At 37.3% G+C, this 25,889-nt stretch overlaps 1 protein-coding gene across 1 annotated transcript in view; it reads left to right on the top strand.

Moving 5' to 3' along the window:
* The window catches only part of NUBPL (nucleotide binding protein like), an 87,742-nt gene extending 65,874 nt beyond the window's left edge, over nucleotides 1–21,868 (top strand). Inside the window, exons 9-11 of the mRNA XM_032112195.1 lie at nucleotides 4,624–4,744; nucleotides 8,700–8,782; nucleotides 17,582–21,868. Coding sequence (XP_031968086.1) covers nucleotides 4,624–4,744; nucleotides 8,700–8,782; nucleotides 17,582–17,644 — 267 coding nt within the window. The 3' untranslated portion in view covers nucleotides 17,645–21,868. The remainder of the gene's footprint in view (nucleotides 1–4,623; nucleotides 4,745–8,699; nucleotides 8,783–17,581) is intronic.
* Nucleotides 21,869–25,889: the final 4,021 nt, after the last annotated feature.

Raw genomic sequence — 25,889 nt, 5'->3', positions numbered from 1 at the left:
TTCCCTTTTTTTAATTTACAAGATAGCTTAACAAAAATAAAACCAAAATACTTTGATGAATTCCTTATTACTATTTTTTAAGCATATTTGCATCAAAATGAAAGTATTGTAGCTTTTATAATTTGCTGCCAGAGGAAAACAAGAAGAATAACATATGGAACATTTTGTTTTGATTTTATGTTTGGGTTTGTTCAAATGACGTAAAATTATTTTCTTCAATTTAAGTTGTGTTTGAGTTAGTACTTCACTGAATTTTCCTTCTGTTTTAATGAGAAATTACCAAGATTTCTTTCTAAAACTGTTTTGTTCAATGTCCTTTGAAGAAAATGGCCTCCAAGAAAATCATGCGTTCTAGAATGGGCTTGGCTAATACTAGTTTGACTAGTGGAAGATAAGACATTAAGTATGATCTGTTTGGGTTCATTGGAATTATCAGATCTTGTCAAATAAAGTGAAAAGTCACAGTGAAGCTGTTACACCACATGTTGAGTTTGAATGCGCATGAACCATCAGGCCTTACCTTTTTCATGATGCTGCTTCATTTTATTCTACCCTGCTTCATTTTATTCTGCCCTCTATGTACCTGAGTACAAATGTGTCATTCACTTGAGTTTTAAAGCAGCATCTGCCCATGTACTGTATTTCTAAATGTCAACTAAATATGAGGATCTAAAGAAAGTGCAGTGACATAATTTTTTGTGGACAATTTCAGATCTGAGGTTTATGTCAAAGAGGTGGAATCTGCGGGTCTGTGCTAAAATTACATATCCTGATTACGTAATTAACTGATCTTTAAATTTCTAATCTCTGAAGTCTTTAATCTTTCAGAAAGTGCTTGGGAAGAGCTGACTTTTCAAAGGAGCGAAATCTATAGGTTGCTGAACTCTGAGTGCGCTTTTTTATATTTAATGAACTTCATTCTCTCCCATGTACATACAGGCCTACGTATTCCATCTTCCCATCACCCCCACTGTTATTAGTTATCAAAGACTCAGATGACACATGTAGTGTTACTACGGTAAAGTCACAATTGTAAATGTTGTTTGTCCTTTATTGAAATTGAAGTAGAATGACTGAAGGAACTAATGAAAATCTGGCAAGGAGAGTCAGCATTAAAACCAGGATTACAGGGCAAAATTCATATTTTCAGTCTTAGGGCATAGTAGTTAAAAAAGGAGTGACATTTGTTGTGCAGTGAAGCAGAGCTACACTTATAGAAGGAATTTGCAAAGTGAAGCTGACTTCCTATCACAACAAGTTTCAAGATTCATGTCTATTATGTGAGTTTGGTCAGTGTTTTCTTGCATTCCCAAGGGTGACTCGAAGTGAATAATTTTGAGTATTTAGGGAAAAAACCTGCCTATTTCCACCTGCTGAGGCTGAGTTCAGTTCATTATAGTTTATCTTATCAATCATATCCCTGAAAGAAAAGACAGGATTTTAGTTAAACCTGCAACTTTTCTGGAAGTTTCCTTGAATTGGAAGATTATGCTGTAGATTTTGCAGATTTCAAAAAACTGCTTAAACTCAGCTATGTGTTTCCTTCTGAGTTGTACCAAAATTGCTTATTTGGCTATGTTTTTAATGGTGTTTCTGAAGCATCAAGAAAAACCAGCTGAGATGATGGCGTCATGTTGGGAGCAGATATTAAAGGCAAAAATTGTTCATTATAAGATGAAAGGTAGGAATGCAGAAATATTGTGCATGTTTACCTGAAGCAATACAATGTGAAGTGACTGACTGATGGTTACACAGGAAGTTGATGACAGAGGAACTGTAACCCTGGTCAATTCACTCCTCATCAGATTGAAGTCAGACCTCAGCACCATCCATCCTCAAATACAGTGAATGACTGAAGTGGATTTCTCAGGAATTGTCTTCTAATGTAAATACAGAGAGCTTTCATTTCATCACTGTATTTTCTTTAACTTAAAAGGTTGTATGTTTGGATTTAGGCATGATTTGTTGTGTAACCAAAAGGTTAGTTGAGCAGAAGAAACATGTAAACATTCAGGAACTGTGCAGATAACTCATAATGAAAGGGTTCTTCATTTCCTGTTATTTCTTGCCAGATGTCTCTTTGCTGTTTAAAATAACGATTAGTCTAAATGGAATACAGCTCCATGCTGCTACCATGGGTTAGCTCCTGTAATGTGGTGCATACAAGTTTTCATGTCATTCCTGAGCCAAGTTTGCCAAGCTCACTAAGGACTCGAATAGTATTCACACACACTTAGGGGATAGCTTGTGTAGACAGTAACAGCTGCTTTGAAGCTATTACAAGTCTATTATTTGAGCAGGGAAATGAGGGTTATTACTGACTTCATTAGCAAGACCTATTACTTTGTAGATTTAAAAGCTTACGACCTTTAAAAGAAGGTCATAAGGAGCTCCCTTCTGTAAATAGATGTGCAGAAATATGCATGGTAAAAATACAGTTCAGCAGTAATGTTCTGTGTTTGCAAAAATTCTGTATTATACTTAGTATTTTTAAGTGACATCTTCATATTCCAGAAGAATAGATTATATATTATTAAATATGCACTACTCATTGGCTGACAAACAGGACCAACACTGAAAAATTAAAATTATCGTATAATGCTGAAATGTCATTTGCTTTTAGTAAGGTTTGTTGAAACGGAAACAAAAAAGGACAATGTATAAGGCCTCTAAAACTGATCTAGCATTGGAGATACAGCTGTATCTCAGCCTTTGCTTTTACATTGGCAGAAGTACTCCTTGTTAATAGATTATTGAAATATTAACAGAACAGCTGTAATAATTCACAAAACAGTATACTACATAACTTTTTCTTCGATGATAAATTTGCTGGATCATAGATGTTGTATAAGTACTTTGAAGAGGACAGAAAATGTGAACCCTGAGATACCTGAAAATGAATTAACTAAAGTGTAAATTTCGTTGTTTTTTTTTTTTTTTTCCCCTTGTACTGTCAAAAATGGCCTCCCTGTATCCTGGTGAAAATATTTTTGTTTTGTCAAGTAATACCCCTTCCAGTGTCCTCCAGTTTACCAACAGAGTAAAAACTTCATGACTTGACTTTAGGGGAGATCAGGATGAATAACTGCTTAGAGTTCATCTGTAGAGACTGTGGCCGTACAGATCCCTTTTGACCTCCCTGCACCTCGTACCCTTGAACATGAAGTATTTCATGTCTCTCCTAACTTAAGAATTGGATGATAAAATTACCTGTAATAATGTGCCAGTAAATAGAAACTTGGTCCTCTTGCTTCTCTGGCAGTCTCTGGGAGAGAATAGAAAAGGCAGAAAGTCAGTTTGAGGTGTTAAATTGGAAATAGGTTAAATTTCTTTTAACATTACTATTTCTTAAAATGTTCCTTGCTTTAAACCATCTGAGAGTTTTACATAATTAAAGGAAGATGTAGCAAATATACTTTGTGGTGGTTTAGGAAAAAGCAGGTGACCATCTTTTGATAAATTTCAGTTTATAGCTAAGGAAACTTTTATTACGATATTGTAAATAACATACAAGTGCTAGAAGTTGTACATTCACTTTTAATTAAATAACTTTATATTAGTTGGTTGCATTGAACACTGCTATTTCCTCTTAGATATGCTTCATTAGCATAGTGGATATGTTTCTTCTCTAATAACTAGAGACTACCTTGTTCAAGCACAAAACTAGAAGGCTCGGGGAAATGTAGAAGTCCAAAATGCTACAAAGCAAATAACAATGTAAATTATATATTCATTTTTAAAACTCAGCTATAGTTTATGTGACATATCTCAGTAACCTATAAATCTGAAAGTGAAATACATAACATGGAATCTCTTAAAGCAGGTGTTCTGTTTATTAGCAGGTGGATAGAAACTTCCACCTTGTAGCATTTGAACACTGTTTTTATCACTTCTGGAAATTTTGCTCTGCCTCAATGAAGAGTTTTGTTTACTATGTGAATAAAATGAGATCAATGCTATCATTAGCATTATTTCACATTGTGAAAGCAGATATTTTGTGTGAATGACTTGGCAAATTTTTATTTGACGTATTTGGTAAGGTACCCAGGATGTGTATATTAGATTTTTATGCTGTGGGTTTTGCCACTTAGTTTCACATAATTATTTCTCTTGTTTGGTCTTTAAAATGTACTTCTGCTCTTCAGAAGAGTAGCAAATCTGGTTCTTTTTGAAAACATTTTCCTACAGGATAACTTATAAAAAATACCTTAAAAGCATGTCTGATTGTGTAATTCCTTGTAATGGTATGTTTTTATTTTGTCTTTCCTGAAACTGCGAAGTACAAAACTGTAAAACACAGCATGAAAATTCTTCCAGTATTCAGAGTCTGAAAATGAAATACTGGCAGGGAGAGTTCTTGGCAAGTTAGGTTTGTGCAAGAGGTACCTTTTATTACAAATAAGGCTATTAGTCTTTGAGGTATAAATGTGAAAAAATTGAAATAATGCACAGATGATGGTGCCACTGAGGTGACTAGTAAGAGATGATAATGATAATAACGAGTCTGATTCCTATTTTAAATCACCACTCTGTGTTGATTCTTAGTCAATAATCTGTGTTGTCAGAGATGAATAATGGAAATACCAGTGCTTGGTTTGAACATCCTTTCCTTTCCTTTGACAGGTTTTAGGACTGGTTCAAAATATGAGTGTTTTCCAATGTCCCAAATGTAAGCATGAGACGCATATTTTTGGAGCCGATGGCGTAAGAGATCTGGCAAAAACTCTTGGATTAGATATTCTGGGTAAGAATATGGAAATGGTTTTATTTTTGAAGAAAAATTTATTGGTGTGCATGAAGCATTAACTGAACTATGGAACTGCATAATCTTAGATTGCTCTATAGTCAGACAGTTTTCAGATATAATAGAACTATAAGTAGTATGCTCTGTTCCTTGTCAGTCTTGTAATGGTGATGTTGACTGCATATGAAAATTCTTGAATTGCATCTTAAATCTTTGTATTTACAAACAGTCCAGAACATGAATTGCTTTGATATCAGTGTGCCATATTACCTGAAATTCACTATATGATTGATTATACAGCAATTTTTACAAAAGACCAAGAATTCTATTTAGTCTTAGGACAGTCCTAAACTCTGTCCAGTAATATCAATAATTTTTTTCTCATTTATTTCATTTAAATGAAATGAGTTGTTACATATTGACTCAGTAGAGGCCTTAAAGCATCCTTCTGGTACCTGAAAGAAAGCTGGAGGCTTTTTACAAAGGCAGGCAATGAAAGAACAATGGAGAATTACTTTAAACTGAAGGAGGGTAGATTTAGATTAGATATTAGGAAGAAATTTTTTACTGTGAGGATGGTGAGGGTCATCCAGAGTTATGAATGCTCCATCCTTGAAAATACTCAAGGGCGGGTTGGATGGGGCTCTGAGCCACCTGCTCTACTTGAAGGTGTCCCTGTCCATGAAAGGGGGGTTGGAACTAAATGATTTTTAAGGTCCCTTCCAACTTAAACCGTTCTATGATTAGCTATGATTAAGCTATCTGTCATGCCTGTAGGCTAAAATACACAAGGATCTTTAAAGTATACATTACTGATTTAAAAAGGCATGGTTCAACCTGTGCTGTAAGTAAAGAATGTAACACAGCGTAATTAAGTTGGTAAATGGGGTAATTGCATGTGCTAATGATGTGTTTCCATGTATTACTCTAATTATCTCAATGATTTTCCATAGCTAATTCATTAAAAAGAACCAGGAAGCTCACTTAGAAAGATCAACACAGAAACATCAAGGTCTGACATAGACTTAATATAGCAAGGCAACACATAATTAAAGACATGCTTTTGGGCTATCTTTTAGTTTTCTGAATATATAATAAGTTGTGATCAGAGCCCAAGGGGACTTCTACAGCCCTGAGTTACGTGGATGGATGCAAACGCTCTGCAAGCAGTTGAGTCAAACATGCATTTAGATACACAGGCACAAATGATGTGCCATGGCATTGGTCCCATGGGTGGTTTTTGTTATTTCCTAGGAGTACAGAACTGATTGTGAGTGGATTTAATTAGGAGTGATGTGAGAGATATACAGATTTAGCAGGGGATAGATGAGATGTACAAAATACAGCAGAGTGAAGTTTAACTTCAAACTGTCAATGCAAAACCAGACTAAGATTACGAATAAAGCCACAAGGATTAAATTTAGAATTACAGTACTTGATCTGATTAGTACGCTCCTCCTTCCAGGGATGATCATTATATAATAACACCTTATGGTATTGTAAGAATTACTGCTTACAGATTTTAAGTTTATACATCCCAAATGGAAGTTTTATCTCAGTATTACTTGAATTCTGCCCAAAAACCTTGAGAACATCTTTTTACATATATATCTGTAAAATGCATATATTTAGAATTAGTAATTCTAAATTTATTTTGCCTATATTTTCCAACACCTATGGCTGTTCTGTTTGTTTAGATAGGCACCTAGTCCTGCTTGGAAACCCAACAAGGTAACATCTGACATCTAACAGATGTTACCCAACAAGGTAACATCTGATTGAAAACTATTGTCCTTCTGCTTGCTCAGAGTTGGCTGTCATTAGTTTTACTGAATACCTTATTTTTGTTTATGACAGAAGACAATTAACAGTTGCCAGGAGACTTTCAAGTGCAGTTCATTATTTCATATACTTCTGATTGTCTTGTATTTTTACTGTTCTCTAAAGGAAAGTGTGACAAGGTTTGTGAGAGAGACTTCATGCTGCTGATTTTTCTCTCCCTGTCTCTGAATTTTTTGTCCCTGAAGCTTGAGACTGGTAACCATGACCACAAAGCTATGCCATTGGTATACATGATACTGAGATAATAATTTCTGTATGTTCCATTCTGACCTTTGCAATTTCTGACTTTTTAAAGACTGTCTGGTTCCTGACCATCAGCAATGACTGTCAGATTTTTAAAATTCTTTGGTTTTTCTTCCTACAATAAATTTAAATTATTCTCTTTCTTTGCAGTCAGCAGTAATTGTTAGTATCAGAAAAATGTCAAATGACAAGTTCCCATCACATTGGGTAGTGAAGGATAGTCCAAAAGTTTTATCTTCCTCAAACCCTTATCACCCAAACAGCTATGCAGGTGGTTCTAATGTGTTCTGCTTAAATTATAGAGTTTTGATTTTATTTAAAATTAAGAATGCATTTTTCTTTATCTTCTGACTGCACTTCTGTTCGTACAAGTCCTGTTAGGCTCCTGTAGTACCAGCACACCTTTGTAAGTCTGAGGAGCAAAAGAAAGAGGCTGCCATTTTGTAATTATTGGAGATTGTTTTTAAGCTGATAGTGAAGGAGTATTTTTTCATTAGCAAAACATCCTTAGGAAAAAAGAGAAGATTAGTCTCTACATGAAATAAGAGTAGGAAGTGAATTTCAGGAAGATTTACGAAGTTACTTTTATTCCATTAAGAATGTTTATGGTTAGAAAACTTTCAGAGGACTCCCTGATTTTTTTTCTTTTAATGAATACATAAACAGATTATTATGCCTAAATTTATTCATGACTGAAATAAATAAGAAAAAAATAAATTTGAAGTAAATGGACTATAATTATCATAAATAATAAGGTTCTTCAAAGATTCAGCACACTAATCATGGAACCACAGCTTTTGTGTTTACTACTTGTTTGTTTTTGTTTGTATTCTGCTTGCTTTGGGTTCTGGTTTTTATCTCTCTTAAACTTTGTCAATTTTCATACAGTTTTTTTTAATGTTTCTTTTTCTGAATACACTGAATCTCAGTAATTGACACTGGCCTTGGTTTGAGTTAAATCAAGTTGCTAAAGTGTTTGAATTAAGCTGATACAGTTTCTCATATGTCAGGATTGAACTGCGGTAGGCTGTTCTGTCTGCATCAAACCATAATGTAAAATGTAGCTGTGTCTTCCAGTAAAAGAAAGTTGGTCTTCAGTTCACTTCAAAATTACTTGTGTAGCAGTGAACTAAACATAGGAATCTCCAAGTTTCTTGCAGTGGTGAAATCTGTGTTTCAGAAAGTACGTCTCAGAATAGAATAGGGCTGCTAATTGAGTCTTCTTTAGAATGTTCCTTTCCTCTCTGATAGTTCCCTGCTCATTATAAAAGCAGAATATAAAGATGATTTCTGTTGGAAAGAAGAATGAACTGAATAGTTGTCCACCTTTGAATTGGATCCAAGGCCTAATAAGGACAATAACAAATGCTATTATTTGGAAATTAGTATTCAAAGAAGTCTTTGAACAGTGATTAAAATCTTAAAACAGCACTGAAAAGAATTTACAATGAGGAGATAGGCTGAACAGTAAGTTGCATGATGAGCAGTTGCCTGACACTCAGGCAATTTATTTCATGTACACAAAATAATTTGTATCTCAGCCTGTATTTTTCTGTGTGTTTGCGGCAAAAAGCCTTACCTTCTCTAGTAAATGACTGAAGCATGGTCCTTTCTTTTCAGCGAAAGAAAAATCCAAAATATGTTTGGCATTATTCATTATGGATGTAAGGAAACTATACTGCAGCCAATTTTCGTTTTAAATGCTGATTTTTGGGGATAAAGCAATTCAAAGAATATACTGAATGGGAATTTGATTTAAGTTGCTTTAACTGCTTTATATGGTTTATATGCTTTTTGTATGGTTATTTTAAGGAAACATTTTAGAAGTACTAGGTCTTCACATATGTGTATCTTGGTATTTTTGATGCAGGAGACATTCCACTGCATGTTAATATACGGGAGACGTGTGATTCAGGACAGCCTGTTGTGATCTCTCAGCCTCAAAGTGATGCTGTAAGTTTGGTGCACTGCACTTAAAACAACAGAAAGCTCTCCTTTGAAAAAAGTGAATGGAGAGTGCTGCTTCTTGTTGCTGTTTGGAAAGAAATGTGTATCTGAATGGAAGTAAGGAAATACAAAAGAAGGTAGTACCAGTAAGTAACTCAGGTCCTTGATTTTGAAATGCTGGTCATCTGTTCTGCTTCTGTGAGTTTGGTTTTGTTTAATTAGGCTGAATCATTCAGAATAGAGAAGATTTGATCCACGTCCTGGCATGCTAAGAGGAGGAAGGTCAGTGTCAAGCCTCATGAGACCTTGCAGCTAATGTAGGTCCTCTAAAACTGTCAGTTAAGCCTTTGGTAGCTGAGCCTGCAAAGTGTCAAAGGGTCCTATCGAAAGATGGTTGGAACAAAACTTCATATTGTCAGTACCTGGATTGTTTTCAGCAGGAAGTGGAGCAATTTACAAACAAGACGAAATGGATTCTTGAGTGCATTTACCATAACATTTTATTGTCAGTGGAAAATGTGAGTTGATGAGATGGTGAGAGTCAAATATGCAACTCTGTAAAGAAAAGTAGTTGTACATATAGAATTTCGTTAATGCTGATAGAGTAAGATTTTCCTGTCTGCTGTTTTCTTTCTCCTTTGCTGGAGTTTGTCTGCCAGGCTCTGTAGGGCAGGGTGCTGTGCACAGTATATGGCATAATGCAGCCCCACTCTTGACTGCTGCTTAGATGTAAAGATGTATAGTGAAAAAAGTGATTAATGCTGATAACAGATGGTAGAATAAATTCACAGTTAGGTAGACTGTACCTATGGAACATTCAAATATTGGTAGATTTTTTAATACCATGATTGCTAGGCACACGCTGAAATTAGTTTTTTCCTTCCCAGTATTTTAGACGGGAAAAAAAGGGAGGAGAGGATTAACATTGTTAATCCAGTGTTACTAACATACTGAACGGGATTCTGGAAGAACAGTGACAGTCTCAAAATTGTAATTTTGTTTTGAAAGAGAAGAGGCAGCACTATGGTGTGTTGACTTCTAATTGAATGCCATATTTTTGCTAGATTTGGGCAAGGCCCGTGGTATGGAATAATGTAGTGATCTTGAGTCCAGGTCTATTTGAAAAGGAATCCCTATAATCCATATGGTGGTTTCTCTCTGGGAAGTTTGATCAGCAGTGTGAAGGTTTGAGTGGATGCATGGTTTTGGTCAAAGTTGAAGTACAACAGCTGGGAAACTAAGATGGAAGTCTCACAGCTCACAGTATCTGAAATCTGTAATAAGCAAGCGTCTGTAGCCTGCTGGACTATTGACCTAAGAATTCAGACATGTAGGGGATAGTTCTGAAAATAAAAAAGGCAAAAAAGTCTGTTGTGTTCCCATCTGTTCCTCCTTGAACTATGTTCTTGATAGCAAAAAGATGGGTTATAATCACCATTTGTGGCAATTAAGTTAAATATGCAGAGGAATAAAGACTGACAAATATGTGTGACTCTGGGGAAAAATCTTAATATCCTTCTCTGCCATTGTGTCTGAGAGATAATCATTCTCCTTGGAGAATGTGGTTTTTTTAAATGTCACTAATCTCTACGGAATGAAAAAGAATTTCCTTTTATTCCTAGTTTGCTTCTCATTTTAAAGGCAGAAAATCATTATTGTCTTATATTTTCAAAGAAAAATTAAATTCTTAGCACATAACTGATGGTGGGAGAGGTCATATAAGGTCAGATTCTAATCTTTAATACGTGACAGTCATCACCGTGTTTCTCAAATAAACTGAAATTGTGGCTATTCATGCATGACCAACTTTTGGGATAGAGAACAATGTCTGCTGAAATTCTCTGCTCTTGTTGCTAAAATGTGCGGGGGATTTTCATACAAAATTCTATGCTGATTTTGTTAGAACACACTTACAAATCAAGTACAGAATCATAGAAATAATACCTAGCAGATTCAAGCAGTAGGGAATAGGCTTGGTGATTGATTTCTTAGGAACCCAGCATGCTATCACACCTTCTGAGCTCTGTCAAGCCTAGAATAAAAGGGTGTTTCTAAAATATTGCTTACAGATCTGCCATGGGGTTCATCTTGCCTTGCAAATATCTAAAAGCATATCTCTGACTTCACACTAGAATTTCAAAATGTCTAAGCAAACTTGTCTAAATTTATTATTTTAAAGCTTAGATGTAGTTGGTGGAAAAGGGGTTTCCTTTTCACAAATGACAAGGAAATTACTAACAACTAAAAAAGAAAATTATTTGTAGAATGGTGCATGTGTGAACTTAGAAAGTTCTTCCTTAGTGAAGGCACAGAATACACATGACTAATCTGCTTATGGAAAGTACTGACAATATAGCTAAAGGATATGATGGTTTGATGGCTGGAGTTCTCTTCTGGTGAAGCTTGGAGGCAGTCCCCTGGGAGACATAAACAGTGCTGGTAAAATGATTTTGCTCTTGGTATAACATTGTCTACGTTAGTGTTTTCTGTCAGCTTAGTTGTTCAAATTGTGGCTTTTTTGTGGCATTTTCTTAATACTCTTCATTGACAAAACTTTCTGATGTAGAAATGGAGTATTGCTGTACTTGCATGTCAGCTTAATGCAGCAACTGGGAGTGACCCAAGATTCTATATAAGAAGCTAATAATTTCTTACTTTAATCAACAGTGAGGGCTTACCTTCTGGAGTGAGACCCTTCTGGAGATTAATTGAGCATTTTTCTTCTCTGTCACACTGTGGAGGTGGATTAGCTGACTAAGGCTCCATTTTTTTGCTCACTCAAACATATGCAAGAGTCACTGGACAGCAAAAGCTGGTAAACAAAAATCAGGAATGCTGCTAAAATGGTAGAATAGGGGAAAAAAGTAGGGGAAAAGGTAGAATAGGGAAAACAAATGAGGAATCACTGAAACCAGGTGAAATTGATCATGCTCAGATGTACTGGAACTTCCTATGGACCATGGGAAAGGAGCCAGCAGCAAAACAGGTGTTTGGAAGAGGAATCCTGAAGCTTGCAGATAAGAAGACTAGAAGCACAGCAAGAGATACAGAACATGATTAATTGCAGTGGAGTTATTCTTCCACCAAATGAGCTGCTTAAATGCCCAGTGAACTCTCTGTCATACTGGGAGAAAAATAAGTAAAGGTTCCTAAGAGCTCTTTCGTCTGTGAGTGTAAAGCCCAGAGAGTTATGGAGCAGTTGGTGGTTATCTTGTGAGGAATTCCTGCTAGAAACTTCTGGTTATATCACAGCCTGGATGGCAGACTGGATTTTTTAATACCTTGGTAGAACAGACAGGTTATCTGTGACTGTTGAACACCAAACTCCCACCTGTCTTAAGGTCAAAGAAGCAGCTCAAACAAGTACAAAATACATTTGCTATGTCAGTGTGTCCATTCACATCCTGTATATACAGGTGAAGGATTTTGAGTCCAGTAAATTGCACACTGATCTATAAGGGAGGAGAAAAAGCCCAGTCAGGTGGAAAGCAGGGACACAAGGCATCAGCAGTCTGATAGAAGAGAGCAAAGTAAGTCTGGTTAATAATCCCTTTTAAATTAAACCAGAACATTACAAACCTTGCTGTGGTGTCATGCGAAGAGACAACTCAGATTTGTATTCAGAACCACTTTTTCTGTAGAATTCTTATGAAACGGTGATATTTAAGTAGGGTAAAAACATACAGTCTTTTAAAGATTGCAAGAAGTAGTTGGAGAAGAATAGAAGTACTGGTATCAAATAGTCATAGAATCCTATTTTGTGGTTTAGTTGTCGTCAATAATTCTGTTTAATGAGTGGTCAGTCCAGGGGTTGATATTTTTAAAAGAAAAGCAAACCCCAAAGAAGGCTGCATGGTATGATTTATAATACGTCTTTTTCATCAAGGCTTCCTTTGAATGATCACAGTGACATTTAGTACATACAGGTTCAAATCCTTCATTCAGGGTGTAGATAGTACAGTGCATCATCAGATCCTCATTTATGGTTCTGTCTGCTGAAGAAAATGACGAGTGTAGGATAGTCTGTTTGAAGGATGTTACTATACTGCATTTGATTTTCACTGTTCTACTTACCCATGTTTTTTGGGCAGGATGTCTTTTTAGATGTCTGTAATGGCACCTTAGGGATAGCAGTATTACCCAGCTGGGGCTCCCTCCAAGAATGGCTGTTAAAACTGCTGAAATACAGGATTGATAGGAAATTTCCCATGAGCAGTAAGGAATTTTCTTTGAGATTTTAGTTTCATAAATCCAGCTTACTTACCCATCTCCCCCATTTCATGTTACAATGTATGGATTGACTTTTATTGGCTCATTAAGTTTCCCTTTCTGACCTGAGACTTCATTGTAATTTGGCAAGAGTTGCCAGTACATGCAAAGAAGACTCTTAGGGTAGAACTGCCCAGAGGAGGACAGAGTGAGATAGGCTCTGGACCTCTTGTAGCAGCCAAGAATTTCTCTGGTTTGACACGAAGCTTTTATCTGAAGTAGACTCAATTAAAGCTGCATTTATCATCACACTTTCTTCTGAGTTGACCACAGTAAAATACAGATACTGGAGCGCAGCTTCAGTCATGCACTGAAGGCTGGAGTTGTGTCAAAGTAACAAGCAATTTCCATGGAAATTAAAGCTATTTAAAAATCTGATTGAACTGGCAAATGGAATGTGGTTGAGCAGAGAGTGCTAAGAACAAAAGTTATCAGTGACTGGCTGGCTATGATTATGTTCATGTAGATGGTAGCTACATCTAGTATTTGTCCTTGTTATAGTCACTATTTGATCAGTTGCTCATGGTTGCTAGTTTCCTTCAGCAATTAATAAATTACAAGCCCTAACAGGTCAGCTGAGCACATTTAAATTCTTTTTCCTTCTTTACAGGTATATTAGCATCCACAGCATTTGATATTCCAGACAGTCTGGGCTTGCACAGATTCTCCTTTGGATTGCTGGACTGGATAAAGCATCTTAATAGTCTTGGAGTCTTGTAATTACAAACAGACATTAGAAACCATATCAGTACTGGGATTTATATCCAATGGTGTATGAGGCCTACAACCGCGTGAGGGGATTAGTGTGCGTTTCTGAGTTGCTGGTCTGAAGTTGTTTGTATGCAGTGGTTTGGGTGAAGAAAGATGTGATGTCAGCTCCTACCTGCTTTGACTTTGTTGCTTGTAAGTTGTGTTCTTTGTGTGGCTGTTGCACCAGATACTGGCAACCACTGTAGTGAGCTGTTGGCAGGCTAAGATCTGTGCTTCAGTGGAAAGCAAACCAGCAGGTCAGGCCAAACCAATCCAATCCACGAGAACAGGGCAGAGTTGGCCATGACCTGTACAGTCTGCAGTAATCTTAGCAATGATGCATGCTTCCCTCAGGGGTAAGATTTTTAGGGAGAATGAAATGCCGTAACTGAAGGCTCATATTTCCCTAGGATTCCTGTAGGGCTTAATTAGATCAGCTAGTAAAAAGTCTTGCAGTTTAAATCTACCCCACATCTATTAGCCCATGATAATACAAATTCATTACAGAGTAATGAATGTTCTGGTTATTTAGGCTAAGCAGGACTTTTCACTCCATTTCCTGGTGAACTTCATTACAGGTTCTCTGTTTCCTACTCCACCACATCCACTGTCATCAGTCACTTCATCATCAGCTGTGCCCTTGAGGTCTTAAGAACTGTGCCTTTCTGGCACTGTTTGTACCAGTGTTGGAGACGTGAGCAGTTTCTCATGTGGCTGTTTCCCAGCTTTTGTTTTGACTCTATGAACATCACCTTCAACTTCTACCTCTGCCTGTCCCAGTGCTGCTCTCAGACTCCATCTAGGCAGTGTTTGTAATAAACAAGTCTGGTCTGATTTTAGGGCATTCTGTCTTCCTGTGCACTTCATCCTCATGAAGTGGGGAGAATGAAAACTGATGTGTAGTTGTTTTAAATATAAAGTAGTCCATCAACAAAAAACTGGTTTTCAGAAAGTCTATAAACCATTTGTTTAGAGCTTTCAAACATAAAGGGAATAACTGACCCGAGAAATTTGCTTTTATCCTATTAAAATGAAAAAGGATATGAGTGATGAATAAGAACTCATCCTTTACTCTTCCTCTGCTGGTTTTCCACCCAGAAAAGAAATAGTAAACCCTGTTGATTTTGAGTTGCAACCCAACTTCTTTTGCTTAGTAATGATGGATTAAACAGCTGAACTGAGCTGTGCTCTCTGTATACAGATGCCATATTGAGAAGATGATGAGTACAAGACAGTATTCAATATGTGTAGGGTTGTTTTTATATAGTGCATATTGACAGTTACCAAGATTCCATTTAGACCTTTCAGGTATGTTGGCTGATAGGTCCTTGCTCATAGCTAAATGATTTGTTCAAAGATAGGAATCCAAGGCTCGAAACGGTTGGTTTTTGCCAAAGCCAGGTGACTGGTCGAGTTCTGTAAGGACATGTGGGAGATACTGCTCTGTTCAACGGACAAAGTAGTTGTCCAGGAAAACAAAAAACCCAAAGCTTAGCAGGCAAGACCAGTTGCTGAGAAAACTGTCTAGGTAATGCTGGCATGCTGGCTACAAAGAACTGCACCAGGAACTTCCTGTTGCAAAGTGGCAGATCAGCTTCGTGGCAAATGAGAGTCAGTGTACATTGGGAAACTGTTGCTCAGACCCTCATTAACAGCATTTTGCAGGAAAAAAAAATCATAAGTTTATTGGGACCTTGACATAGGGTAACATTTATACAGTCAAGTCTGTTTATGGTGAATTTATAATTCTGTGTACAATTTGGTCAACTCTGGAGCAGGCAAACAGCCTGGACACTCTTTAGAAGGGGCCAGGTTTTGTATGCAGGTTGTTAATTGACTCATTAAAATGCATTAATTGATCTGTGCAAAGTGGGAGCTGCCTGTGGTGGGACTGTTCAAGAGAGTTCGAAATTCCCACCTGGAGCGGTCCTACACCAATTAGTCAAATACTTGACTGCAAAGGCAGCTTGACTTCAGTCAATCGCTTTATTTCAAGTTAGTACATTATATTGTCTAGGCAAGTGGTTAGTTGGGGACCACGCAGGACATTAATGGCTGAGTGAAGTGAGTGTTGCACACAGGCTGTTACCCAAGTGCACTGCAATTGTAGCCATAGAAGTTTGAAATTCATGTTTGTGAGTTAAGTTCTAAATTCATTCTATCGTTCTTGCCACAAAGTCATGCATGTGAGAGGAAGCAGTTCGATCTTGGTATCTGCATTCCTTACAAACTCAGAAAATTTTGTGGCTTTAGTTTTAAGGGGATGTGAGCACTGAGACTATGAGGTGTAGAGGGCGGGAGTGCCAGAAAATAAAACCCTACAAGTTGGGAGCAATCCCTAAAAAAGAGAAGACCTGAGCAGTGCGTGGCTCTGCAGAAGGCTGACACCTCTTTCAGACCAGTGACAGTGGGTGCTGGTGGCCCTGGTGTGACAGACCTTTTCTTCCTGCTCCTCAAGCTCCGGCCTCTGGCATGTGTCAGTTTGTTTGCTGTTTTAAAAGGCTCATCAGGGATACAAGGATTAATTAATTGTTAGAGCCATCGTGCAGGAGAGAGGAAAAATTGGTGCAGTAGGGATTATTGTGGGGGTTTGTTTGAGTAAAACAGGGAAGGTTGTCAATGTGGACTTTGTATGGAGACTTACTGGAGAAGATGGAGCAGGTTGGTTACGATCGAACAGAGTAGGAGCAGAGGAGCAAGCGCAGTTGGGGGACTTTGCTGTGTACTAGACAGACACAGAATGTGGTGCACCAGCTGGAAACTGAAATATGACAAATTCAAGTTACAGATAAGGTGTACATTTTTAACAATGGAAGTAATCAACGTCTGGAACAATGTGCAGTGTGTATATACATACACACAAAACCACTATTTTAATTAAACATTCTTATATCAATCTTTGAGATTTTTAAAAGATGTTCTATTTTGATGACAGGTTGTTGAACTTGGTACAGGAATAATTTGGTTTAATTTTGTGGTTCGTTCTGTGTTGGACTTTATGCAGTGTTTTGATATAAGTCCCTTGACATTAGGTTTGTTAATACTTGATGTTGGACTGATCATGGTCCTAGCTGTGTCACGGTTTTTAGAGTTGTTAACATAAGTATGCTTACTTGGGTTGCTCTCCATAGTCCTGCAGTTCTGTGCTATTGTGCTCTCCAGCTCAAGGTGTCTGACCAGATGTCACAGTTTGGTGTGAAAGAGTTCACCTGTTGGATTCTAGTGTTGCAGAATTAGTTCTTTCCAATACCCACTTCAGTCTTTTGGAAAGATGTCTTTTTTTGAAAATACTTTAAATGTCTGAATAGGAAATTCCATAGTGATAGTCTAGTCTGTAACACATTGTCTCAAAAAACTTTTTTTGGAATGCTGTTGTTTTCTCTGATTCTCTATCCTGTGCACGGAGCATCTCGGTTGTCAGGATGAGGGAAGTTTATAATTAATAGTACCTGTGGGACTAAAGAGTCTATGTCCTCCTCATCACTTCTCCGGAAAACTATTGACTCTGCTTGTTGTTAAAGACCAGTTGTTCAGTCAAGTTCTATTCTTAAAGTAATACCCAAGTTAAATTTAACACACTCCCTCCCCACCAATATTTGATACAATGCTTGTGCTTATTGTGTGTATTAATGCATTATTTTTCCTGAATGCAGGCTAAATTGAACCCATTTATTTAAACATCTTTGGTTTTCTCTTTGTGTGTAAAAGAACAAATACCTAATAGATTGTGAAATACTCCTTTTTGTAGAAAATGGAAGGTGCTCACTATATGTTTCTGTTTTGCAGGCTAAAGCCTATCTAAAGATAGCTATGGAAATAGTAAGAAGACTACCAGTAGCTCCTGCTTGAAGCATTTGCCACTGAAACTTACCAAAAAAGTGATCTTTGATGCAGCCAATGCAGAAGAGTCCTGCTACCTAATTATGTGGAGGCAATATGTTAATTCTAAGAACTTCTTTAGGAATTAATTTACCAGAGGTTAAATTATGATTGTGATAGTTACTGTTTTTCACATTATTGTTTGGCCATGTCCAAATGGATTCAAGTATACAAATGATGATAGACAGTATTTGACTGCTGAATTGTAACATCATCAAGCAAGAAGGGATGAAGTACATTTTTTTCATGTGCCCTATTTTAAAGTCAAGAATGAAAAACAGCTTCTCCATGCAAGGAGAACAATGAGAGGTATGCCAAGGCATAAATCCTGCTTGAAAAATTAAATTTTCAATAGTCTAATTACTTTCAATTTTTGTTTGGCTTTTTACATGGTTAACTATCAAACCGACTTTAAGTTCTGCAAGATTTTAAGAAGCAAAATCAGTTGTGTAACTGCTGTACTTTTGTGTGTCCACCTGAAAAGAAAATTTAAAAATTCCACATATGCTCTGAAGAGTTCTTGTGATGGATGATGAGCAAATTCATTCATTATCGGATAAAGTTCGATCGCAAGGCAATTCACAGTTTAGCGGAGAATGGCTTACGTGACCCCAAGGCTTATTTCTCATCTGTTTTACATTATAATGAACCCAGACAGAAGACAAGGTAACAGACGTCTTCACTGAAAACCAGATGTTTTGCCTGCGCTCAGTTTGCCAGGGAATGCAAATGTTCAAGATAAATTAAATTTATGATTGCATATTCCTGCTACACTGCAGCAACTTGGAATTTGAATATAAAGATGTATTTTTGAAGTAAAGAAATATTTGGTCTTCAAACTGTGGCCGCCTGGTTTGTTTTTTCATTGCCTGTGATCTTTATTTTTGTGTTAGTGTGTGGAAGTGAAAGATTATGCCTTTAGGGAATGAGTTTTCTTTTACAGTTAGATCTTTGAGTTGACATTTAGGCTTTTCCATCTACATAGTCAAGTATGGGTATCTTAAACATACACTGTGAATACCATACAGTGAATTTAGATATCCTAGGGAGTTCTGCTCTTGACCTCTGAGGGACCAGGGTTTTCCCTGTATTCCAAGTACTTAATCAGAATTTTGGATGTAGTTTTTTCTTATTGAAGTGATACAACATAAAAAATTGGTATACATTTACATTAAAAATATTTAAATAATATGTACCCAGAGTTTACATGAAAAATCTAGACAAAAGTGATGATTTGAATTTCAAACTTAGGTGATTTTGTAAATATGTAAATTATATAGTCTGAAAATGTTGATTTTTTGCTTTGTCAATCTCTGAACCTCCTTCCCTGCACCCTTCCCCATGAGATCTCATATCAGCGGTCAACTTTTTCAATAGTGCATTATTGTAGTCTATAGAATTGACAAAATACTCACTTCCTTTCAGTTGTCTGATATATTTTACAAAAATTAAAGCTGGCTTAGTGTTCTGCCCTTTCATACTTCATTGGTAACTTTTTTTTTAAATTAAGTTTTGTCTCTGCATATTTATTAGCTTTGCTTTACATAGCAAAATTGTTGATATACATGTCTGTAAGTAATCCTGTGGTAGTTTTGGCACAGTATAATCTTACATTTCAGTAGAAAAACTGGGATTTCTGGCTGGTTTTTAGCAAAAGACAGTGATATAATCTGAATGTTAGTGTTTGTAATTTTCATTCTTTTAAAAAGTTTTTGAATCTCTGACATCCAGATCCTATTGAGACTGGGTGAACAGTCGGTATGCAGATAGACGGTTGTTTGTCTTCCCTTTTGTTTCATTATTTCTTGGGTTAGTTGAAGGATGAAATTTGCTTTCAAGTGTTCTTCTATTTTTGCTCCTTTTTACCTTTTCCCCCCCTTTTAATTAAGTACTGTGGTTTTGCTCTGTTGAATCTTTCAGCTGCAGAATTATTTTGATGCCTTTATCAAGAAACAATGTTATAATGGTTAAGCATAGTTTCTACACCAGTCTGAAAATTCATGTTTAGTTAATAGTTTTGTGGTAGGATTACACAATGTACTTGATTTGATTGCAAATTGTCAGTCATTTTAAATATATATGTAATTGTATAGAATTGGCAGGACGTTTCTGTGTTTAAGGATACCAACAGTCAACCCAAATTTAAGCTGAGAACATATTTGCTTTATTTCCCTCATTCTTATGAGTGAAAAACTGTTTCCCAGACCTTCTGCAAAGTAAATGAAGGGCACTGACAGTGTTATTGCTTCTTAATGTTACTGAAACACGTATTAATATTTTTTTATTATACACTACACTGTTAAATACGTATTAATGAATTCTAGTCAACATACTACATTTGAAGTTGTATTCATAAAATCGTTGATGTAAGTTGTTGGATGGGAGGGCTGGTTGGATCAGGTGGAGGTTTAGCAGGAGAAGGTGGTATTTAACTGTAGTTTATGAATATAGATTATAGGCTTGACACACAGTGCTGTTTGCTCTTTTCAGCTTCAGTATTTTACTTTAATCTCATTGATATTTCCTAGTGTACTAGTATGTTTTTGTTCTAAAAATGCTAATCCTAACAAGAGGGCCTGGCTTTCCCAAGCTGTACGAGTAGATGTTCTTTGCTCAGGAGCTAGGGAGGCTTACTGCAGAATTACTGTGCTCGTGGGTTACCAGAACAGAACTACCAAAGTTTGTAGCACTGTGAGTTCAGTTACGCACTGAAAAATCCCACAGAGGAGGAAAGAGAAAGAAAGAGGAGGGCTAGGGAGGCACAGGACCAAACAGGCAGGAATGGGGACAGAGGCAATTTTCAGTCCCAGTTTACCTCCTGTGTAGGTTAACAGCAAGACTCCCAAGATCCTTTTGCATTACTGTCAGATGTAGCTTTGCTTTCACAACATGACCCTTTGTATAGTGACTACAGTTCTTGTGTTTGCAGGTAATTCCTGCAGTTTCTTGGGTGAGGAGCCAATGGGCTGTGTCCTAACACAGTACATTCCTTGGCTTTCAGAAGTTTTTGATTTTAATGAAAATGAAACTGAAAGAAGGTATAGAATTGTTTATGCTAGTGAAGTATTTTGCTATGATCTTCTTACTGCTATGTTCAGCTAATGAATTGTTCAACCTTTGAGACTATGGCTTGTGCAATACTTAAGATGCTAAAGTCTTCACAACAAAAAAAATTGTTATTTGAAGTTATGAGAAAGAAGTAGTTTGCAGGTCAGTTTTTGCCTACTAATTCAATTAGAGTTCAAACTACAATCCATTTTAGTTGCTCTGATTGGTGATCATGGTTATGAATTAATAGGAGACATGGCAGGAGCAGGTCGTTTCAGTGTATTAACAAAACACCTCTTGTAATTCTGAACTTACTTCAAACAGTTGGACTCACTTGGATCCAGTTCTGCAGGTGAAACCCCCTATAATATCTTTCCCATAGAAAGAGTGGGTTTCACCTTGACCAACTCAAACTCCCCTGTTGGGTTTTGCCTGCTTGTGGTGGATGCAGTGGGTGCTGATTAGAAAAGCTTTGATCTGAGGCAGCTGCTGTATGCTGCTTTGTTGGTAAACTGTGTTCAGGCTATTAATGGGCGCCCTAATGTAAACCAAAGGCTGCAATCAAGGGGGTGAAACAGGGAGTAAAGAAGGGGTGAATCTTATGCCAGTGGGAACATCTCCAGGTTCCAGAGAACCTGCCATTACAGGGCTTGCGGGTGCAGGAATGTACTTGGGAGAGGAGCAGCAAGAAAGAAAAACTTCTGTTGCTTAGGTGAAAGATTAAAGAGCTGTGAGAGGCTCTGTGGGCTACAGAATTGATTTGCAAAGGTTACAGCACTGAAGGTGCCATGTGACAATTTACATTTTGGTACTTATGTGCAAAGCTTCTTTCAGAGCATCCCCAGCCCTGAGACTGACACATGAGCTCAGTACCCAACTACTCAAGTCACAGGAACTGCTCCTGTCCTTCCAGATACTGGTGGGGGTAGGATGCTTATTTTTCTACATTGTTTGCAGTAGTTGTCCAAGGTGCAAGAAGCTTGTTCTACACCTGGCTTTGGTTAAGAAGATTCAAATCCATAGCTCCTAAACTTTGGAGAGGTCTTCAGTCACCTGGCACAGTCTTTGCTCAGGACCATCATGGAATGTTCATCACTCCTGATAAAGCTGTATCGCTTGTGAAAGAAATAAAGAACATAGACTTAATCACAGCTAATTTTTTTTTTTTTTTTTGGCTTAATGGCTTGGACTGGGCTTTGCTTCTTGTTCCCACCCTTACTGATGGCATTTACCTGATGATGCTATGAATAAAATTATTAGGCTAATTCTTAAGCTAATGCCTGGCATTTTAGCTGCTTACAGATTTGAGGTAAAGCTCTGGGGTTTTGTTTTTGGATTTTGATACCCGTGCGTCAGTTTATTTTCTCATGTCCACATCTGGGCCTATATTGTTGCTGTCATTTTTATTTAACAGAAATACTTCCTGGTGGAGATGGCTGGGGGAAAGCCTCCTGCTTAAGAGTAGTTGACCATAAGAAGAATCTGAATTGCTGATTTAGTTTCAGAATTGACTTATAATGGCAGGAGTTACAGTGATAATTATGTTTTACTCTGGCAGCATTTCAGCCAAGGCACTGGTATGTCAGCCACATATCACAACGTAGCAAAAGAAAAAATTAATTCCCAAAGTAGTTTTCAGCCTAAATTTAAGACTTGCCTTTTTATTTTTTTTTTGCAGGCTCTGTTTTACATTATAAAGATATTAAAGTCTGAAGAAAAAGTATATTCAAAGGTCTGTATTTTTCCATTATCTTTGTGTATTCAGAGAGGATGGATGTTTTTCAGCAATAAGAGGATGGGCACAGCCTGTCCTTCCTTACGCACCTATTTGTCTCAGTTTCTCCATTTGTATGAGTCTGGATCTGAATACCTACTTTAATCAATGCAAATAAAGGACTTTTCCTAGGGAGTGTGTGAGTCTTCGAACAAGCTGGGGGGGGAGGGGGGGAAGAACATCTTAACATTGTTTTGAGGGCTTACAGGTTTATTTGAAGTGTTTTCCCTCATACCACTGGGATTTTCTAAAATTTGTGTTTTCATTGAGAGAAAGGCAGGAGATTCCCCTCACTTGCCTAACCTATGTATGCTGCCTGTTCCTAAACAAGGTCTGTTTTAAAAATACAAACTTCTGGTTGCTTTTTCTGAAAAGTGTTAGCTTATGACTTTCTAATGATTCTTATAAGTACTTTTTACTTTTAGGGACTATTTTTTTTCCCCCAAATGAATATGGAAGAAATGCTATAATGTATTTTTAAAGCCCAGTTTGACTGCTATTTAGGAGGAATAAACAGAGTGAGAAAGTATCTTATTTAGCCAAACCCACATTCTGTAGATGTAATTTTGGAGTGTTTGTTTGCTGTGTAAATGTTGCAAATATTTTTTTATCTGATTAAGGGAAAGTGCTAAGTGAAGTTCAGGAGCCTGAACTCTCTCCTGCTCAGCAGCAGGCATTTGAGGGTGATGTGAGTCGAGTCTGTAGCTGGTCAGACAGGCAAGGATGAGTTTCCACATTGGCTTACTTGCTGAATTGGGAAGTTTCTACATGTCTCTTTTTAGAGGAGGAATTTCCATATAAACGGGCTTTTGTCTGTGGTACCTTGAGGCCTGTAATTAATTACATTTCAGATAGAGTCAGGAGGTTTTGGGTTTGCACTCTGCGGTTCCCCCTGCAGGATAATGGGGCCCAATGGAGGAGTTAGTTTTTAAAACAAGTGTTAAAAGGCTGAGCAAATACACCTCATAAGCATCTAGGCTTTGAAACCAACCCCAGATTTGTTCATGATGCCAGCACTACTAGCATCTCTTTTGTATTGCCTTAATATCCTAAGCTTTTAGAAAGCCTGTGAGTTGTGGCTTGTTAGCACTTTTTTATAAATGCATTTCTTATTAACACACACAGTGCTACTTCACTTTTGGCTTAATTTCTTGACACTATAAATAAACCTCTTTTTGTAAAGCAGTTTTCCTTGCCTATTGGTAATGCATCCAAAAAGTTATTCCTCTAGAGAAAGAAACGACAGGGCTGTTTGATGCTGAATACCTTCTTCGCTGTAGGGTTAATATAGGAAATTGTAGTCACTCTCTCAGTGAATTGTTGATTTTGTTACCCTGATGGGCTATACATCTACATTAAAACAAAATGAAACTGCAGATGAAATGCCTGTTAATTATTTAGAGGTTGCAGCTCTTGAACACTGAAAACAGTACACCCTAGAGTAATTTATCTAAAATATTTCAATTTATAGATCTTTGAAATATGTTTTTCTAAGAAAGTAATAATATTTAAGATGTTTGAACAAGCTCTTTGCTGTTGATATGGATTGCTTTCCACTGCCTGAAAAGGTCTGCATTTTCACAAAGAATATGACTCAGAGAAGTTATGTATTATTCCCCATCAGTGCCTGTCTACAGAATCCGGAGTATGAATCTGCAGTAGCAGGTGACAGGAGGGAACAGAGATGACGTACCAATGTTTGCCTGGAATGACCTCATGCCAGGAAGCAATAGAAATTTGTTTGGCATAGCAAAAATACAAGCAGAGTTGCCTTTTTAGGGAAGGCAGATGGGTCAGGCAAAGCGGGGATTTTTTATAGCTGATAAATGTGACTGGCATATGAAAGGAAATAAAACATTATACTCTCAGAAATAAAATGGGAAATGCATCTTTCCCACTTCTGCCAGAAAAGTACAGCCATATGACCTGGGGTGCCTGTCACCCTGGGGATGTGTTGGTCCTGGTGCTTCAAAGAGGTGACAGGACTCAGAAGAGTATCAGGAGCCCTCATTTATGACACAATTTCTGCAATTTAGGGAAGCAACTGAAAAATGTATTTACAAGTGAATAGTTGAAAACAGCTGATACAGAATGTTCCTTGAGGAACGGGATGTCTCAGTTCTTGGTCAGTCTGTTTCACATCAGATAACATGCCATCCCAGGGTGGTCCTTTATCAAAGGTAGCATTTTAGCTGTCATTGACCACAGGAGCTGAAGTTAAATGCAATACAAAGATATATAATCTCTGCAAAGTGCTCCTCACACTTGGGCAATACCAAGTGTCAGGAAAATTTATTGAATTATGAAATTATTATACCTGAGCTTAATATGCAGTAACTTAAAGTTTCATTCTATTCCAGTCATTTTTTTTTCTATAAGAGAGGTTTCACATTTCCATTTCCAGCACTTTACTACTGTTGGTTCCTCAGATAAAGATAAAAAGATTATGTACAAGGGCTCCTCGAGGGAATTTCATTCTTTGGCATAAGATTATATCATCTTCTTTAAAACAAAATGGTCAGTGATAGGGTTGTTCTTTATTTTGTGTTTAGTTTTTAAGAACTACAGTTACCAGAAGGAAAGATACCAATTGGACATAATTTTGGATAGTCAGATTGGAACTCTTCTAACAAGTTGCTCATCATACCTTGAGAATATAAACCCACAAGCAACATGAATCTCTTTTTCTGTGTGGGTATGAATTTCTTTATTTAACCTTACTGCCATTGGCATGGAAAAAATAAGGAACTATAGCAGATAAAACGCATTCCTTAAAATTGAAAACCACATGAGTTAGTGGTCATGGTTAAGGATCATGCAAATAGACCTGTTGAACCCAGGTTCTGGATGCAGCATGTTCTTGTGCTGGGCCTGGAAGAGTCAGCAGGATTCAAACAGCAGTTTTTGCCTCTTAAGTGAACTCCAAACTCATTCTGTGATTTGCTGTTGAGAAAAGTCACACCCTGAACTGTGTCAGCATTGAACCTTTAGACTGTAGGTTTGCATGTCCCTAACACAGGAAGTGACTCACTGAAGTGTTTGTTCTTTGCATTGCTGTCTACTCTCCCTGGGAAAACAGGGATCTATTTACTCCATAGTGTGTTGGTGCTTCTCATCAGACTGTATGATGTCCCTGCCAGGGCCGGCTCTGGTCAGTGTTTGTTATTTGCTGCTGTTCTGTTTGTAAAAGGACAGTTGCTCTGTGTAATACTTGGGAACTGTGTTCATGTTCTGCACCTGGAGCAGACCTTGCAGTTGTTACAGGCTCTGCTCTCTGCTCTGATTTGCTTTGCATTTGAGTAATGCTGCATTATTTGCAGGCAAAGCATGACCCTGTGATTGTAAAGTGTTACTGTTCCCAAGGTAAAATCCTGCACTGAGAATGACCTCTGG

The sequence above is a fragment of the Corvus moneduloides genome, chromosome 6 (genome assembly GCF_009650955.1).
Source record: "Corvus moneduloides isolate bCorMon1 chromosome 6, bCorMon1.pri, whole genome shotgun sequence".
Lineage (NCBI taxonomy): Eukaryota > Metazoa > Chordata > Aves > Passeriformes > Corvidae > Corvus > Corvus moneduloides.
Note: the sequence above shows the minus strand (reverse complement) of the source record. Positions and strands in the feature narration are given on the sequence as shown.